Below are 19,022 nucleotides of genomic sequence, written 5' to 3' on the forward strand. Positions count from 1 at the left end.
ATATGTTATGTAGATAATTTGTTTGTTTTTTATTGATCACTCTTCCCCCTCGCCCCCCTTCTTCCCTTTCTCAAATAACAAAAACGATGGAGCTTGCACAAAAACGAATTTCAAACCTATGATGTGACAATAAAGTTTCTAAATAGACTGGGTTAAATGCACTGCATAGTGGAAGAATTCATGATTGAGCAATGTAGGCTACAAAAATAATATAGGCTAGCCTACCCCAAAAACTACTAGGGACACAACAACAACATAATGTTAATAATAATAATAATAATATTATATTATTATTATTGGCACAATTTTGACAGGCCAGCAGTGAAATAAATAATACTGAACATTGGCCATGCAAGCACCAAATGACCATATTAGCCTACTTACTACTAATGTAACGTTGAGTAATGTTTTGTAATAACGCAGTTATAACCAAAAAAAACTCCTCGAGTAGTATATGTGTCACAGGGAAAATGGCATTCCAGGGAAATTGACAGGGGAGCGCTTGTTTTATAGGCACGGGGTGGTGCTGCGAGGCGGGGCTTTGATGCGAGGACGACGACCACAACAACAACATACTAACCAGGAAGCTACGCTAGGGAAACGCTGAAAATAAAATGGATAATATGAGAGAAATACTCAAGTAAAGTACGAATACCTCAAAATTGTACTTGAGTAAATCTACTTTGTTACTTGCACCACTAGTACAAGCCTCAGTGGCGCACTTCGATAATCATTGGACTCCCCACCCACTACCACTGGGAGCCGGGGTTTGACTCCAGCTTGGGACATTACTTTTTCAAACAACCGCGGACTACTTTTTTTTCGCTGATAAAGTATAGTTTTGGACCATGACGGAAGGCGCTCCGACTTAGCAGACCTTGAGGCAGAGGAGTCGCGCCCGAGCGCCTCCAGGCGCGAGTGCCCGCGACGACCTGCCGATGGTCTGCTAGTCGACTTAAGCGCCGTCCGAGTTATGTACCGATAGGCACAGAATCGTAAATGATGTTGTGTGGGGACTGCGTTTGCCCCAAGTGCCACTCACTGCACTAACATAGCCCGCCAGGCCCGCCCCCTGGAGAGTGTGTGTGTGTGTGTGTGTGTGTGTGTGTGTGTGTGTGTGTATGTGTGTACACGCGCGCGTGTGCGCATGCGTGTGTGCGTGCTGGTTTGTGCATGCGTGCGTGTGTGGTGTGGGGCTCATGTCTGGCTTGCATTGCCCTCTAGCGTTGATTCTACAGAATTGCATGAGGGGCATGAAAACAAGCGTACCCCTTTCAATTTCCCTGGAATGCCATTTTCCCTGTAACATATGCACAAAACGGACCATAACACTAGATCTCTTGAACCTCTGGGAGCGGAAGACCACCCAGATATATTACAGGGTGAGTATTAATATGTCTCATTATAGCCTTTGATCGCTATCATATATGTATTTGATCGAGTATGGCTTTTGCTTAAGCAAGCCTATGTCATTTACTGCTCGGTAAAAATGTACTCTGAACAAAATTGCCGAAACCCGGGATCGAACCAGGGACCTTTAGATCTTCAGTCTAACGCTCTCCCAACTGAGCTATTTCGGCAGTGGAGCATCAGGCAGTCTTTGTATACTATCAACGTATCGGATGTTGTATAGTGATTTATTTTATGTGCAGATGTTTATAGTTGAGCAACTGTTGCAGCACAATGAATGAAGTAGGCCTATGTCAACTCTAGAAACTATTTAACACGGAATCGGTATGGGTTCTAGCCTTATTTTTTTTAACTCTACATGTTCTAGTAGTCTGACTCATTCTGTGGTGTTGAGCGCCCCCCTACGGCCTACGTGTCCTCTACGTGTGTTCACTGAAAATAACAGGGAGTAAGCTACTTTTTCACTTGTTTTCAAAAGTACTCGGTTATTTTCTGTGGGAACACCTAATAAATTAAACAGTGGTACATATCATCATTCATCATTATTAATACAGACATATTTTGAAATGTAGACTTGCATAGCTATTATTTATAATAGTTATATTTTCTCCTGCGTTCATGCCTTATATCTAAATTAAAGATGGGACTTTCGTGGATGAATATAGGAGGTTAAAATATATAGTTAGTACGTAAAAGAGTTTTGATGACGTTTACAGTGTTCTTTGGTTCGTTTCGTTCTACAACCAGCAGGCGGCGCTCTTCTCTTGTAAACTTGTGACGACCGTCGACCAGCGTTGCCATGTCGGCTTATTATAAGCAACTTTGGGCTTCTTTTTCTGAAAGTTCCTTGTAAAAATTGGTAGTTGCGGATTGCGTTTTTTTGGGCTGGTTTCTAACGTGCACTTGCTTATTTGGGCTTGTTTCCAAAAAAATATATACATTTTTCAAACCAGTGGTTCTCAAATATTTTCATAAATGTTGTGTGCCAGGGGGAGCATTTGTGTTGTTAGAATGTTTAAATATTCCAAATATTCCACATTTTATTTCAGGAGTTTTTGAAAATAGCAGCTCTACAAGCTCTACAAGCCGAAGTTTTAAGTGCTCATGATGTGGCCTACTCCCCTATGGTTGCTTCTTTTGGGCTTGTTTTCCTAGACCTGCTTATTTCTCTCACAAAATATGGCAACACTGCCGTCGACGTGCATTCTAAATAAACCTGAAGTGCTTCCTGTTCCGGGTCGTGACATCGTCACAGTGAGCACCACTGAGCAGAGCAAAACGGTCAAGATGTTGCCCCGTTTAGCTCGTTTGGGGCCCGGTCTCGCCCGTCTCCGGCCCGGTGCAGCGTGCGGGGCTCGGTATGTGTCGCAGTCGCAGCCGTCCGGAGCCGCTGGCTCTGCCACCGTGTCCGATTTACAGCCGTCGCATGCCGGGGAAAGTCACGGACACAGCGAGGTCAGCCCGTACGTGAAGGTGAGTTCAGTTCACCCGCTCTGTTGACAGACTGTCAACTGTCCAGACCTAACTCTATGGTCCAGGCTGCATCGCATTTCTAGGGTTTCCACTTGCCAGCATGATTAGTTAGGTAAACAAGGTAAACATTGATAACATATAGCTAGTGATGGAAGAAGACATGGTTACTACATTGGCTAGTCAGCTGTGGTTCTCAAACATTTTCATTTCAAGAACACCCAAATAAACGTATGTGGTACATTAGGCTGCATTTCTAATTGTGAAATTAGTTTTTTACTACAGGGGGGTCCCCGAAACACACTTTGAGAACCACTGGGCTACATTGATTTAAACTGAGAATGCAGCCTATCAAATTAATGCCACATTGGTGTGTAGGCCCTTAATTTAACTCTGAAAGTGTACAAAATACAAATGGGACCATTTGGTTACATTTGTACACTCATTTAAAGGTAGGGTAAGTGATTTACTTTGGTTAAAATTATATACGCTCTATATTCTCATTGTTATAGGGTGTTTGTTCAGTAAAAGGACTCTATCTCTCCAGCTCTTTATTAAACAGAAAATGTATTTTCAGTACTCTCTCCTGATTGGCTTAAAATTTGTAACCTACCTGAAAATGTACGTATATTCTGTTTACTAAAGAGCTGTAGAGACCCCTGTGAGCGATGTAGCAATGATTACTGTCAGAGAATATAGTACTTTAATCTTTTAACAAACAAACAAAAATAACAGAAGAATATCACTTATGGATAAATGAACACTGAGGATTTCACTGGGTGTAGTCAGTGTGCACACATTTGTCTGACATTATGCTTTTAATACTCAGAGCAATGCACCAGGTGCATTTCTTCTAATTGAACTATCTCCATTAGTTTATGTGCCAATCCAGTCTACCATACATGCACACAAAAAGGAAATTGACTTGAGGACTGGGAAAGGGCTTGGATATTCTCTGCTAGTCGTCCTCAGATGAGCAACCTTTGTGGGAATGCTTGAGTTTAAACACTTCCTATGTTTACTGTTATTAGTTATACTGTGACTTGCAATGTGCGTATTTCTATACATTTAAATGTTTTTTTCCCCCCCGTCAGAATCCAGATTTCCATGGGTTCTCAACCGATCCTGTGGTTGATGAATGGAACATGAAGATAGGCTTCTTCTTTGGCATCTCCATGGCTCTTGTTATTGGTGGAACATTTATCCACTACCTACCAGATCATGGGTGAGTTTATTAGTTAAAAAATGTTCATGTACATGTCACCGTCCATGATTTCGTTTTTGTCTTATACTTCATGGTTCAGACTTTGTAATAGTAGTTATAGCCTAACAATTGCAAAGTGAACCATTTGTACCTTTTACACAGCCTGTTCAAGGTGGGAATGTAACGGTATGGACACATAGTACCGCCTTAGAGCTGGCAGCGGAGGTAGTCACAGAGCCGTCTGTGTAAAAGGCACAGTCAACAGGGCAGGACGTCTCTCTCTTTCAGTTTCTCCTCCTACTCACACAAAAACACAGCTTCAACGCATCTATTTTCACAACCTGACCTGACTGTATATTCATCGGAAAAATACAACGCCTTTATTTCATGAGAAAATAGGGGACAGGAGATTCAGTCCTAACCTTACAGCGGCAACAAGAGACTTCAATCAATTAGCTGACCCTAAATTAAATTAATAGCAATACACAAAATTCACTTGTTTTTTTAAAATAAATGCATAGGCTATCTTACGTGTTGGCTGTAAAGCCTATTGACAGCTGCCATGATCTCTAGTTGTACAGTGTATGTACGTGGGAGAGAGAGAAAATTAGTGAGAGAAAGGGAGAATATATTTATTATGATAAAGAAAGTTTTGTAATTTTAGAATTATCTTTTTGACTACAGCTGAGTGGTTATACAAGTTAACTTTCTTATTTGGAAAACAGCCTTTATGTTGCTCTGTGAAGGAAAATGGTTAAATACTGGCGCTTCTGGAACTGATCTGTATTTTGTGAAATAAATGTGTAGTTGAGTATAATTATTAATCAGCAGCTATAGCATAATACTAGATGCTGATACTGCAGTGATGAAAATCACATACAGGCGTCTTTGTTTGGTTCTGTGTAAAAAAAAAAGAAGCTAAGCTAGTAAGCTGGCATTAATGATGGCTATGTGGGATTTCTGTATTAAAGTGGGTATTGACCCATGTATGTCAAAGGTCAGAAGGCACCCAGTCTTAAACTGGAGACGACCCAAATATTACCTGCCTGCCTCTATTCCAAATACCAAGAAAATGTTGTCTTGTTGCACTAATGATTAATGTTGATAATCATATGGTATTAAGACAACCTACTGTGGGACTACTGTGTTACAGGCACAGTTGGTAAACATGGGTTTAATCCTCAAATAGGGATGCAGAGTTTATAATTTGCTCTTAACTCATTCAGTGCCAAGTAAATACATAAATAATTGTCAATAGTGCCAGCAATGTTGTTTTTCTTACCTTTTCAAGTAGTCACAGAATATTAATCTCCAGTACGATCAATCCCCCGATCGTTGCTAAACACAGAGGTTTTCTCTGTGCTGCTGTGCTTTTTTTTCCCATTTCGACCCTCCTTTCGCTAGTTATTGGCCGTTGAACATAGCATGTCTCGCCAAAAATGCAGAGGAAAACACAGGAGGCGAGATACAGTCGTTTTCCCAAATACGTTAACCAGGAAGGGAATGGTGGAGGAGATCTTACGATCACGTGATCTCCTAGGTCTCTGTATGACTGAGACTGAAATGGTGTATCATATGTTAGCCATGAGCACCATCTAGTGTAAACACCGAAAACACGGTTTGGATGTGTTACACGTCTTTGGCACGTTTTTTATTTTTTACTTTGTTCCTTGGCGCAAGTTACTTGAATGTTGAATGTTTGAATAACTAAAAAGTTAATTCAAAGCATTTTATCAAAACTTCAGTATTGTTTTGTCTGTTGGATGATTATTTTTGTTCATTTCTGTTCAGTCGTTAACTTTGTATGATATTAGCTATAGTGTTGCCATTTTTGCATTGGAAACTATTTTATAGGGTTTGGGAATGCTGTTATTGACAAAGCAGAGGAAGCCTGCACCTCCATATAAGGTATATTGTTTGTATTTTTGGTATTCACTTGTCCTCGAAGGATGATGACATGTACAGACTTTAAACGGTGAATATGAGACTGAAAATCGCAGGACAACTTTGCAGAGGAGGGAATATTGCAGATTGATCTTGACATCGTTGTAGAAGGATGAATTACAGTGTGATCGTGTTTGTTTCTCTTGTCTTAACCCAGCATGCGGCAGTGGGCGAGAAGGGAAGCTGAGCTACTGATCAAGCAAAGAGAAGCGGAGGGTCTTGCTGTAATGGATGAGAACTACTATGACCCAAGCAAGATTGTGCTGCCTGGAGCTGGAGAGGAGTAGGATGTACAATAAGATCGACATTAACTGTAAATTGTATTTGATTATTATTGTGTAATAAATATGTACCTGTTGGACATGTGTGAGCTTTGTGAACAATAACTTTTTATAACGGCGGGACATGTAAAACAAACCAATTTATAAATCATACCAGCTCAGTGGTTAGAGTGTCCGCCTGACATTGGAAGGTCGGGGGTTTAATCCCTTTCTGAGTCAATACCAAAGACTATAAAAATGGTACCCAATGCCTCCCTGCTTGGCACCCAGCATCAAGGGTTGATATGGTGGTCCTTGTGACATAGTAGTGTCATGTCCAGGGGTGTACTGTTGTACTACTGTTCTATTATTTACCCTTACCCACATAGTTATTAGGCATTACTGACGATTGTTTGTCAAAAATCTCATAGTGTAAAAATGTCAAAGCGCCAATAGTCACACCCCACAATATCATGAGAATTATCAATGTTGAGGTATTTAGTAAAGTGTCGTATTTGAGTTGTCGTATTTGTCGTATTTGAATTTGTCACCTAACCCTAACATAACATTATTCTAGTATCATCTTTAATTGTATTTTGCAAACTATGTTATTCATAATCCATGTTTTGTGTTTACTTGGGAATTCCTAAAGGGAACTGAACCCCTCTTACATATCTTATTGAGGTTTTCGGGTATACAGAGGGCTCTTCAAAATGTACCACTTATGGAGATCTCAAAGTTCTGTTCTTGATTTCGGGGAATACATGATCCTTCCGTATTTGAAAACTGTTACAGCTTTTGCTTTAACTAAATTATGAGTTTAAGACGAATTATTTCTAAATGTACCCTTTAGTGGATGGAGAAACTAAGCAAGAAATGCTCATTGAAAATTGAGAGGAAAGACTAATAATGGAAAAATGAGCATCAAATGCAGAGGAAAACACATGTGGCCTGAATCTGCCTATAATCATGCACCAACATACCTGATGCAGTTGACCTTTTTCATAGATGCCCCTGTTTTCCATTCTGCCGACCCCTCCCACAGCTAGAACGGGAGCCTGTAGCATGTCGCTAATTCGGCAATTTTTGTAGCTCCAAACTTTCTTTATTTTTTCACTAACCGTCTCCTAATAGTCAGTGGTGGAAAGTAACTAAGTACATGTACTCAAGTACTGTACTTAAGTACAATTTTGAGGTATTAGTACTTGAGTATTTCCAATAGTTTTACTTCTACTCCACTACATCTCAGAGGCAAATATTGTACTTTTACTCCACTACAATCATTTGAAAACTTTAGTTACTAGATTTTGATTATTATTACAAAACACACATTAACTACTTCAGACGTATATATATTTTGGCCATTTGAAAATAGCCGATCTACAAGCTCGCGACGCATTGTGAGCTTGTAGATCGGCTATTTTCAAAAGATTTTTATACATTTAAAAACTTGAAATGGGACATTCTGCATTAGTACTTTTACTTTTGGTACTTTAAGTACATTTTGATGCCAATATTTCTGTACTTTTACTCAAGTACATTTTGAATTTCGGACTTTTACTTGTAAAAGAGTATTTCTATATTGCAGTATTGATACTTTTACTTTTTTAATCTCGCGTCTCACGAGACTTTCAGCTAGAGCGGCTCCCCTCCCCTTCCTGTTTACATTCCAGGGGCGCTTTTTTCTTTCTCATTCATCCAAGCCTTTTCAACCGAGTAGCACACTTTTATTAGCAGAAATACAGTTTCAACAATGGCCGGAATTGATGATTTCGAATATATGTCTGACAATGATTATGGTGACGAGCCGTACATGTTTGAGCCAGAATATACCGATGAAGAGCTGCGTCTAATGGAGGAGGCACGGATAGACCAGGCAGCAAATGCTGCAGACGGTGGAGAAACACCGCGGAGAACTGAAAGTTTATTTTGGTGTACATGTGGACAATGCGATCTAAAGCCATTAGAAATGGAATGTAAATGCTGCAAAGACTGGCCAGAGTGGACGTGGAGGCCAGACAATGGAGGTGACGACGAACCAGAGGAAGAAGACGCAGCTTTACCGCGTGGCTGTATCACAGAAGCAGGTTTAGCCTCTCTACTCAACAGAGCAGTGCTGGAAATATTTCATCGCTCAACAATAAATTGGCAGAAACGACCAAAGGCTGAAGGAGAGGATGGGCGCCTTTCCGTCATGTAAGTAGCCTACATCATACTGTTATAATTACTATTATTTACCTAATACAAATATATACGTAAGTGAGCAACGGATCTATGCTTTTGTTCACCATTACATGATTTGTGTTCATCAACGTTGGCATTCTGGAAAATACAAACTGCATCAACAAGGAATATAACATTTTTTTTGTTTTTACTTATAGTATTTTTATTCTAATTAAACTATAGAAAGTCCTCCAAATATTACACCTCAGCTACATCATCTACCAAGCTATAGTAGACAGTAAACACAGCAAAGACATTGTCCGTTTTACATTGTTGCTTTCAATTTCTAAAACTATTGGTTCTTCTTCAACAGGCAGTGCAGACTAGCCTCCTACCGAGTTGTCCGTGAGTGGGCGCTGAGAGGAGGAACACGTGGGAAAAACAACAGAGTTGTTTTGCCATCCTGTCTGGTTTCCAAAATACGAAGTGTCTACCCTTCAGCGTCTTGACTTTATCGTGGATTTTTTGAGGAAGCAGGAGATATCTCTCTTGGATTTTGACTGATGTAGACATATGTTCTCTAAAAAGACTGGTCTTATTTGTTTGGTTCTGTGTAAAAGAAGCTAAGCTGGCATTAATGATTAACCTGACTCTGCCACGCAAGCTTCTTGGATCTGGCAGCGTCAGGTTAATTAATGATGGCTCTTATGTGGGATTTCTGTATTAAAGTGGGTATTGACCCATGTATGTCAAAGGTCAGAAGGCACCCAGTCTTAAACTGGAGACGACCCAAATATTACCTGCCTGCCTCTATTCCAAATACCAAGAAAATGTTGTCTTGTTGCACTAATGATTAATGTTGATAATCATATGGTATTAAGACAACCTACTGTGGGACTACTGTGTTACAGGCACAGTTGGTAAACATGGGTTTATAATTTGCTCATAACTCATTCAGTGCCAAGTAAATGCATAAATAATTGTCCATAGTGCCAGCAATGTTGATTTTCTTACCTTTTCGAGTAGTCACAGAATATTAATCTCCAGTACGATCGATCCCCCGATCGTTGCTAAACACAGAGGTTTTCTCTGTGCTGCTGTGCTTTTTTTCCCCATTTCGACCCGTTCGCTAGTTATTGGCCGTTGAACATAGCATGTCGCGCCAAAAATGCAGAGGAAAACACAGGAGGTGAGATAGTCGTTTTCCCAAATACGTTAACCAGGAAGGGAATGGTGGAGGAGATCTTGCGATCACGTGATCTCCTAGGTCTCTGTATGACTGAGACTGAAATGGTGTATCATATGTTAGCCATGAGCACCATCTAGTGTAAACACCGAAAACACGGTTTGGATGTGTTACACGTCTTTGGCATTTAAAAAAAAAACTTTGTTCCTTAGCGCAAGTTACGGGGATGTTTGAATGTTGAATGTTTGAATAACTAAAAAGTTAATTCAAAGCATTTTATCAAAACTTCAGTATTGTTTTGTCTGTTGGATGATGTTTTTGTTCATTTCTGTTCAGTCGTTCACTTTGTATGATATTAGGTATAGGGTTGCCATTTTTGCATTGGAAACTATGGTCTAATTTTTTATAATTATCTTTTTTCACATTTTCACTCAGTTTTATAACTCCAAGTAAATACAAATAACTTGTGTTGTAATTGCATAATTAATAAATTCCTTCACTGTTTAAAACATTTTAATGTATTATTTAAAAACAAATCACATGAATATTATATATTTTCCATATGACAATAAGAGTTGCCATATAAGCTCAAGCGTTTGGCTTATTATGTAAATAATCAAAATGTCAGTGTTATATCAAAGAATATTTTCATTTGATATCAATTTATTTTCATTAGTTTTGATACTCAATTTGATTATAATATTATTTTTAAACATTGAATAACCATCACATCTATATCAATTATCCCTGCTATGTTTGTTGGGCATGAGCTTGTAATGCAATCTTATTTATCTATTGCAAACTGTGTCACAATATGCTCATATTATAATTCAAATACATGGTCAACTTGAATCAAGAAAAACATTGTTTTATTCGTCAACTAGTAATATTGCAATCTTCAAAAATATTGTGGTACAGGAGAAACGTTTTTTTCATATTTACTACCTAATAAGAGGCGAAAGGTGAGGCAAATGAAAACGTACTATAAATAAACATAATGTTGTAGGCTGATAACCTTGCATGTGTAAAGCTGTGGCTTTACTATTGTAATATTGAAATGAGCCTTTATAAAATCTCACATTTTGAACTAGTAGATTGGCTATTTTCACTGGATTTGTGTGCCCTACCTCATGATGAAGAAAGGCATTCATAATCCAAAACATAACATTGGAAATAGGGAGGTATCAACAATATAGTCTGATATTGGCCAAACACATCTTCAATACTGCAACTTATAAAATATATGACAATTGAGGTGTAATGAGTTCTCCATAGATAAGAGTCTGGTGTATAGACTGAGTAATAAACACTATTTTTAGCAGCAGTATTCCCCACTCTTCACTTCAAAGAGAGGCCAGAAATATCAAGTTAGGGAGTTACATTCATTTGTCATTACAAAGTGTTTGATGTGCAAAAACATAAAATCAACAGTATCAGTGCATTTTGAACATTTAGTGTTGCATGTGTGGTACTGCCATTGTATATAGAAGCCCAAAAGGGACTCACATGAAATTGGAAAACGTAAACAAATTGATGCTTTTGGGTGAAAAACGTGTATTTCTAAATCTGTGGCTTTACTGTTATTGATATAAGACTATGATAACATATACATTAAGTTATTTAACCCAAGTGAAATCAGGGGTGATATTTCTTTTTACTCTTGTCTTATGTCACAAGTTCTAGAGAGTGTGATACGGTCAGCCCAGAGCATCAGGTGACATGAGCTTCCCTCCATCCTGGATATATAGCCTTCCACTTTCATCCTGACGTCCCTATTTTGAGCATGTCATAGGTGAACATTTTCAAAGATTTTCACAAAATGTAACACGACCCTGTTGTATGACAAAGTATAAAATAGGGATTAAGTGGTTAACTCTTCTTTATTCTTGATTGCACTGCGGGAAGAAAACGTACACAAAAAGGTTCTTATTGATTGTCTATTGGCTTTTGGCTATATATTTTGACTTGATATATTGTAGGCTTAAAACATATGATATGAAACATGAGCAACATTTAATGTTGCTCATGTTTGCAATTACATTTTGTTTTAAACCCTAGCATCCCTTTTCTGGGCGTAACATTCAGCAGAAATAGATCACTGTAGAGTGGCTATTTCGAGCAAAGATAATAGGTGTTGAGGGCAAAAGGGGGCAAAAGGACCAGGGTCCCCCCTGGGGGACTCTGGTCATTGATGTATAGCTTAAGGTTTAAGGGTTTAAGTGGTTTTGTTCATTTATATGTGGATATTACAAGATTGTTTCCTGAGGAGGGTTAGATAGGATCCATGACTCCAATTTGGTCAAGGTTTCAGCTCGGGTAAATGACATGAAAGCAGCCTGTAACTGCAATTTGTTCTTGTTCACTGATGACTCAGCACTCCTGGTATCGGAAAGCACTTGGCTTTCCGATAACAAACTTAACGTCATTACACCTTGGTAAAACATAATCCATTCTTTTTGGGTCCAAACATACCCGTAGTATGCAAATGATTTCAAGGTCAGAGTTGACGATATAGTAATCTCAAGCAAAGAAGAGGTTACCTATTTGGGCTGTATTCTTGTCAACAAACTGACAGGTGAAAAAAATTGCATCAAAAGTGAACAAGAAAGTCAATCAAAGAACAATAATTTTGGGCTGGATTTCCTCTTTTGTCAACAAAAGTGCTCTCGAGACTAGCTGGAGCCCCCAATGCCATTTTGATTATGCTTGCACCTCTTGGTTCTTCAACAACTCAATCACTCAATGTCACTAAAAACTAAGCTTCAGACCTCCCAAAACAAACTGATATGACTACTTCTTGGCCTTAAGCCCATGACCCACCGAAATATCAATGGGATTGGTATTTAAGATAGTCAAAGGGTCAGTGCCCTCAATACCCTCATACCTAACTAACTACTTCTCCAAAGTGAGTGACACCCACAGCCACAACACTATGAGCGACCATGATCTGGTACTACCCAAATCTAGAAGAAACATGGGAAAGTTCTCATTCTACTACTCTGCCACCAAAATGTGGAATGCCCTGACACCATCCATTAAAAGATGTGAATCATTCTTTCAAAATTGGCCTGAAAATACATCAGGAGACCACAAGGGGAGGTAAATGTAAATTCCCATCAAAGGGAGGTGTCATTCACTGTCGCCGTTTCTCCCTTTTCTCCTTTGTACATATAGTACTTTGTACTTTTTTTGTATTTGTTGATGACATGTGTTATTGTGTGCATTTATATGCTATGTTGATTAATTGAATACATAGGACCACAATGGAAAAAGTCCCCAGGACTTTTTTTGTGTTATCCCTTTAGCCTTAATGTCTTACTGTACTGTACTGTTTACATGCCCGACTAATAAAGTATTCAATAAAAAAGGAAAACAGACTGCTTGGCCCTGAAAGAGGTTAGTCAAATAGCTATATATTCAGTATTGATGACGGCATCATGTATAAGATGACATCATCGATACTGAATATATAAGTAATTATAACTAGTCATGTGTTTGAATGTGTTTGAGCAGTGCGGTTGCATGCTCAACAAAAGGGACACGGCAAATACATTTCTCCCACACATAACGATATAACATGGCTCACAAGCTGGCCATCTTGGGCAAAGCGTTGTTGCGTCGGCGGGTGCTTGACTGCTCCGATGAGGAAACACGCTTTGCCCGCTGCCTATCCACCCTGGACCTCATCGCCTTGGGTGTGGGCTCCACACTGGGAGCTGGTGTGTACGTGCTGGCTGGAGAGGTGGCCCGTGAGAAGGCGGGGCCCGCCATTGTCCTCTGCTTCCTCATCGCCATTCTCTCCTCCATGTTGTCGGGGCTGTGCTATGCTGAGTTTGGTACCCGTGTGCCCAAGACAGGCTCGGCGTACCTCTACAGCTATGTGGCGGTTGGAGAGATCTGGGCGTTCATCACAGGCTGGAACCTCATCCTGTCGCATGTGATTGGCACGGCCAGCGTGGCTAGGGTATGGAGCTCCACCTTTGACAACCTGGTGGGGCAAAAAATCTCCGGCTTCTTCAGAGCCACCATGGAGATGAAGGTTCCTGGCAGCATCTTTGCGGAGTACCCTGACCCCTTTGCCCTCTTGCTGGTGCTGCTGCTCACTGGCCTGCTGATGTTCGGTGTGAGCGAGTCGGTGCTGGTTACCAAAATCTTTACGGGCATCAACCTTGTAATTCTGGGATTCATTATCATCTCTGGCTTCATCAAGGGGAACATGGCCAATTGGAATCTCACAGAGGAGGACTTCATTAGCTACATGAACTCCACCAACCGCACAGTGGACATAACTGTTATTGAAGAAAACTTTGGCAAAGGCGGATTCGCTCCATTCGGCCTGAGCGCCATTCTGTCCGGCGCCGCAACCTGCTTCTACGCCTGCGTAGGTTTCGACAGCATCGCCATAGCAAGTGAAGAATCCAAGGACCCCAAGCGTTCCATCCCCATAGGCATCATAGCATCCCTACTCATCTGTTTCTTTGCCTACTTTGGTGTGTCGGCAGCACTCACCCTCATGATGCCTTACTACCAACTCGACACTCAAAGCCCCCTACCTGAGGCGTTCAGCCACGTGGGCTGGGCCCCGGCTAGATATGTTGTGGCCGTGGGCTCTCTCTGCGCCCTCTCCACCAGCCTGCTGGGCTCCATGTTCCCCATGCCCAGGGTGATCTATGCCATGGCAGAGGATGGGCTGCTGTTCCGAGTTCTGTCCAGGATTAATGCCCAAACTAAGACCCCTCTCCTGGCTACTGTGATCTCCGGCATTGTTGCTGCCTTGATGGCCTTCCTGTTTGAAGTGGCGGCTCTGGTGGACCTCATGTCCCTTGGGACTCTATTGGCCTACACCGTGGTGGCCATCTGTGTGCTCATCCTCAGGTACCAGCCAAGAAATCTGAATTCCTCCTGCCAGACAGAGTTAGAGGACAGGCCCCTCCATGAGAGCTTCATCCTCAAGCTACTGTTCTTCCCCAGCGGGAAGACATCGACACAGACCTCTGGCAACATTGTCTATGCCACCACAACCATTATCTCGGTGCTGATCACCATCCTGTGCGTGGTGCTGACCTGTAAACAACCAGAGCTGCTGGCCGCGGATCCTGCCGTGGTGACAGCGTGCGTGGTCCTGGCACTGCTCTGTGGCATCTGTGTCATCATCATCTGGAGACAACCTGAGAGCAATGAGGTTCTCATCTTTAAGGTTCCTCTGCTTCCCTGGCTGCCTCTGTTCAGTGTGTTTGTCAACATCTACCTCATGATGCAGCTAGACGTTGGCACGTGGTTCCTCTTCGCTGTCTGGATGGCCATCGGCTTTGCCATCTACTTCTTGTATGGTATCAGAAACAGCAGCGAGTCAGCCAGCTCACCTGTGTGCAAGTACAAGCCAACACTCCGGAGCATGGGCCCCATCCACGAGGGAGCCTCTGATGACAGTGACATGGTGGAGGGTCTCCCTGTCTGTGTTTAGCCTTAACCCCCTTTTAGCATCTGGAGATTTATAAACTGCTTATAATGAACGCCTTGCCTGCCCAGAAGTGACTACCAATGAATACTGTGATACTCATAGACGTTGGAAGTAGAGGGACAGTACAACCTATCCACAGTTTCAGTTTGTTTCACCAAATGCACCAACCTTTTAGTTTTTATATAGTTTATGATTTGACATTGGCTCGAGATGCGAACAACTCAGGCCATGTTTGTTTTAGACGTTTTTTTTTATTAGCAAATATATTCTAAATGAAAAAGCAGTGTTGATCTTGCAAAGAGTCGGTCAATAAAACATCAAATGATGCACTTGGACACATCATCACTGTTGTTACCTGGAGTCACTGGGTGTTTCGGGTCTTGCAACAGACACCCTCCTCCAGGCGACCCGACCGAGGTTGATCAGACCCCGGCCTGTGTCCAAGTGGCATGCTACTGCCCCCACTGTCTCTTGGGGCAGTTAGAGACGATGCCAATTAGGGGGTTAGGGTTAGCCTGGCACTAGCCAGACCGACTACACAGATCCATGCATGCTACATTTACAGCCTGCAGCAGCCTGTATCCACGCCGACCGATGGCAGGCCAGGTTAGCCTGGCACTTGCCAGACCGACATACTATATGTGAGTGAATCCACGCTATCAGACCGCTGAGACCGGCCAATGCCAGGCCAGGAAAGTTAAGATGTTGCAGCTGTTGGCGACACTAGGAGGCTCTCTAGGCACTGTGGAAATGTGGCAGCAGCACATGCTGATCGCTAAAAGGACTTTTTTCTTATCAATTACTCACCCCATGAAGCCTTGAATTCATGGAGACCTTTTTTGTTTATGTCGCATTTCTGATCCAATATTCCAGTATTTGATGAATTGTAAGTAAATAGGAGGCCAAGCTTAACAAGAGCACTGTGATTACCCTGAGAGAGTTGTTTTGGATGTGATTTTTTTTTTCATATAGTTTTTCTTTGCCTTCCTATTTACTTCAATTAATCAATTATTGGAATATTGGATCAAGGATGTGACAAAAGCTCACAATGTGTCCTTGCAGACTGTTGGCCTCAGAATAGGTCTGCAAGGGTTCATGTGGTTAAACATTTCAGAGATGTTCAAATGCAACTTGTGATTGACTGCAGAAGTGCATATTATGTCCTTTACAGACCTTCATCTGTGCATACAAGTGTCTTTGACCAAGAACAGGTGCCATGTTGACTCATTACTGTTAGTACAGGGAGAGCTTGTGGGAGATTTCTGACACTCAATGACTTAAGACTTTATATTTGGCCATGCATAAATCCCACAATGAAAAGTGTGTGCATGTGCATGTGCATGTGCATGTGCATGTGCATGTGCATGTGCATGTGCATGTGCATGTGCATGTGCATGTGCATGTGCATGTGCATGTGCATGTGCATGTGCATGTGCATGCAAATAAATATAAATAACCACTGGCTTCCCTATTTTGGGTATTTGTCATTAGGCTTTCTTTTTTCTTTTTTTATTTAAATAGCACATCTGCAAGCCATAATGAACAATATGAACAAAATAATGTAAACACAGGAAATAGAAAGGCCAGCAAATCTGTCATCCTTATCCTCCCTTATTTTTCCACATATAAGGTGGCAACCCTATGTTGTGAGATTTTATGTTTTCCATAATTTGCAATCCTCATTGTTGCTGTTGGTGTTAGTTTCCTGTTCTCCTGTCCTTGAAATACACACTCTTAGGTATCAGCATTGGCGATGAGTGTCTTTTATGTCATGCCAACATTTTGTATTTGTAAAGTGTACTTTGTGAACTACAGCAGGGTCCAGGGACCCCCATGGGTGCTTGAGGAGCACCCATTGGGGTGTAATATATATTGTTAGCTCAGTCTGCAGAGCATTTCACTGCACTGTCATGCTTGTATGAGTGAGTGACAAATGAAAACCTCTTAAATCTGTCACTTGCTTTGATGGGCTCATACAAATACAAAATTCAATATAATTTAATTCAGTTCGGAATTTATACGTTTTGGGAAACTGAGTGTGGAGATTTAGTATGAGCCAAATGTTTGCAAGTCATCCCTTGCAGAAACATCAGGTTGTTTTAGAGATTGATTGTTCTAAAATGCTCTAAAATGTAATTAGTTACTACATAAGAGTTTACTGAAATCCTCAAACACAGATGAACAATCTGTGTTTGAGGATTTCAGTAAACTCTTATGTAGTAACTAATTACATTTTGCATATTGTGTTACAAAGTAGAATATGGCCACAAGCTTCTTTTTTTTGGCCATGCATTCTTTGCTCGCCATCCACCACACAATTGTATTGAAAGTAGCGGTATTGTTGTCCAGATTCAACAGGTTAGTATCATACACACATCTCTGAGATTTTGAGTTATAGTAGTATAAGTCTTTGGTCTATGAGTCGCGTTATATTCTGTGACTGGTTTATCATGTAATCTCCGTTTCAGAATGGACGTAGGCCTACAGTATACTGCTCAGACCAATCTCTATAGACTTGCTGTGAAGAATTGAAGAATGAAATATCATACTGGGGGTGGGGGTGTTGTTATTAAGTATTAGAAAGACTATAGCATGTTATGAGTTCAATGTTGATAAATGCTTGTTGCAGCCTTTTTAATGGACAGTCTCTGGGTACATTTTTGAGTCCGGCTGTGACACAGGATCATAGTGACCTAGTATGGTGACTATACAGTAGGACACATGCTGTGCACACAGGAATTAACAGCATAATCAATCACTCTTCAACAGTCTGCACTGCTGATTGGAGTTTTTTGGAACTTGTGTATCTATCTGTCACATTTTATGATGTCACTTTATTTGTTATTTGTATTATTATTGTCATATGTATTATTATTAGTCCACAAAATGACTTTTATTTTGAAGTCATGTACAGCTCTTCACGATCAACTTCTTGCTAAGCTTTTGTACATGAAATACGCTCTAACTAGAAAATAAGACTCACTGCTCGTTCTGCAGATAAGGGCACTGATATAGTAACCATGAATATTCATGTATTCACCGACCAGTCACCATTTTCACACATCAGCAAAGTGGCATGGTATGGTTCAGCAACAAGACACTACAACAAATTAAACTTCACTTCTTTCAAACTTTTTTCCCCCCAATATTCTTTAGATTTCTAATAACCATGGAACCATGGATGATTTTTAATAATCTATTACCATTGACTGCCAAAATTATTTCTGGCCGCGTTTGCCCACTGCCAGAGATTTTTCATTGAAAAAAAAAAGTACTCAGGAGCCGAGATACATAATCTTTAAGTTTTAAGTTAACAAGGAAGTGGATAGGAGTCTAGATCTTCGAAAAATCATATCTCCTTGGTCTTTGGGTCAAATAATAAAAAATAGATCTACGTGACTGGCTCGTGGCGGCTTTAAATAGGTTCGCGTAGATCTACGCGATTGGCAGTCACTTAATGCAGTGCTATCATTGATGCTGGTCATCTGCACGTGCCAGGATTCATTGCCGTCCATGAGGAAGGACCTCCTGGATGCTCTCAACCTGCAGACTGAGCCACGTCTGTCTGCTGGATGGCTAAAGGGTGTCAGAGACCAATGGATGTCCACTTTCAATGCCATGACTCACAGAACCCATGATGGGGCAGGTAGGTTCAAAATGTAGTCCAAGTCCAAGTGCTTCTCTATTTCTAAGAGGAGATATTAACATTGTGAAGAGCAGTTGACACATTTGTGATAAATTCATTTGATGGTCTAACTTTAAATATGATATGTGCACAGGGCTATTTCAAGGAAACACAATTATACAATTAGGATACATAAAACAAAAGTAAAACAATAACAGATACAATTACTGTGCAGAAGAGAAAGAAAAAGAAAAGTAACCCACCAAAGGCAGCGGCAAACAGAAAGGTCTTAAGTTTTA

General features: G+C 40.7%; 2 protein-coding genes and 1 long non-coding RNA gene across 3 annotated transcripts; all 3 read left to right on the forward strand.

Moving 5' to 3' along the window:
• Nucleotides 1-2,574: 2,574 nt before the first annotated feature.
• On the forward strand, nucleotides 2,575-6,389 carry ndufb11 (NADH:ubiquinone oxidoreductase subunit B11). Its single transcript, XM_080445402.1, has 3 exons — nucleotides 2,575-2,883; nucleotides 3,975-4,105; nucleotides 6,186-6,389. The coding sequence occupies exons 1-3, from the start codon at nucleotides 2,590-2,592 to the stop codon at nucleotides 6,313-6,315; spliced, it is 555 nt and encodes a 184-aa protein (XP_080301528.1). The 5' UTR covers nucleotides 2,575-2,589; the 3' UTR covers nucleotides 6,316-6,389.
• A 1,597-nt stretch (nucleotides 6,390-7,986) lies between these two features.
• On the forward strand, nucleotides 7,987-10,148 carry LOC308097566. Its single transcript, XR_013934226.1, has 2 exons — nucleotides 7,987-8,484; nucleotides 8,825-10,148. It is a non-coding gene; the product is annotated as an uncharacterized lncRNA (long non-coding RNA).
• Nucleotides 10,149-13,214: 3,066 nt separating this feature from the next.
• LOC308096490 (cationic amino acid transporter 3-like) lies at nucleotides 13,215-15,101 on the forward strand (the record flags this gene model as incomplete). Its single annotated transcript, XM_080443910.1, has 1 exon — nucleotides 13,215-15,101. One exon carries the CDS (start codon nucleotides 13,215-13,217, stop codon nucleotides 15,099-15,101), a length of 1,887 nt encoding a protein of 628 aa, XP_080300036.1.
• Between the last annotated feature and the right edge of the window lie 3,921 nt (nucleotides 15,102-19,022).

This window comes from Gymnoscopelus braueri (genome assembly GCF_963280865.1).
Source record: "Gymnoscopelus braueri genome assembly, chromosome: 12".
Taxonomy (NCBI): domain Eukaryota; kingdom Metazoa; phylum Chordata; class Actinopteri; order Myctophiformes; family Myctophidae; genus Gymnoscopelus; species Gymnoscopelus braueri.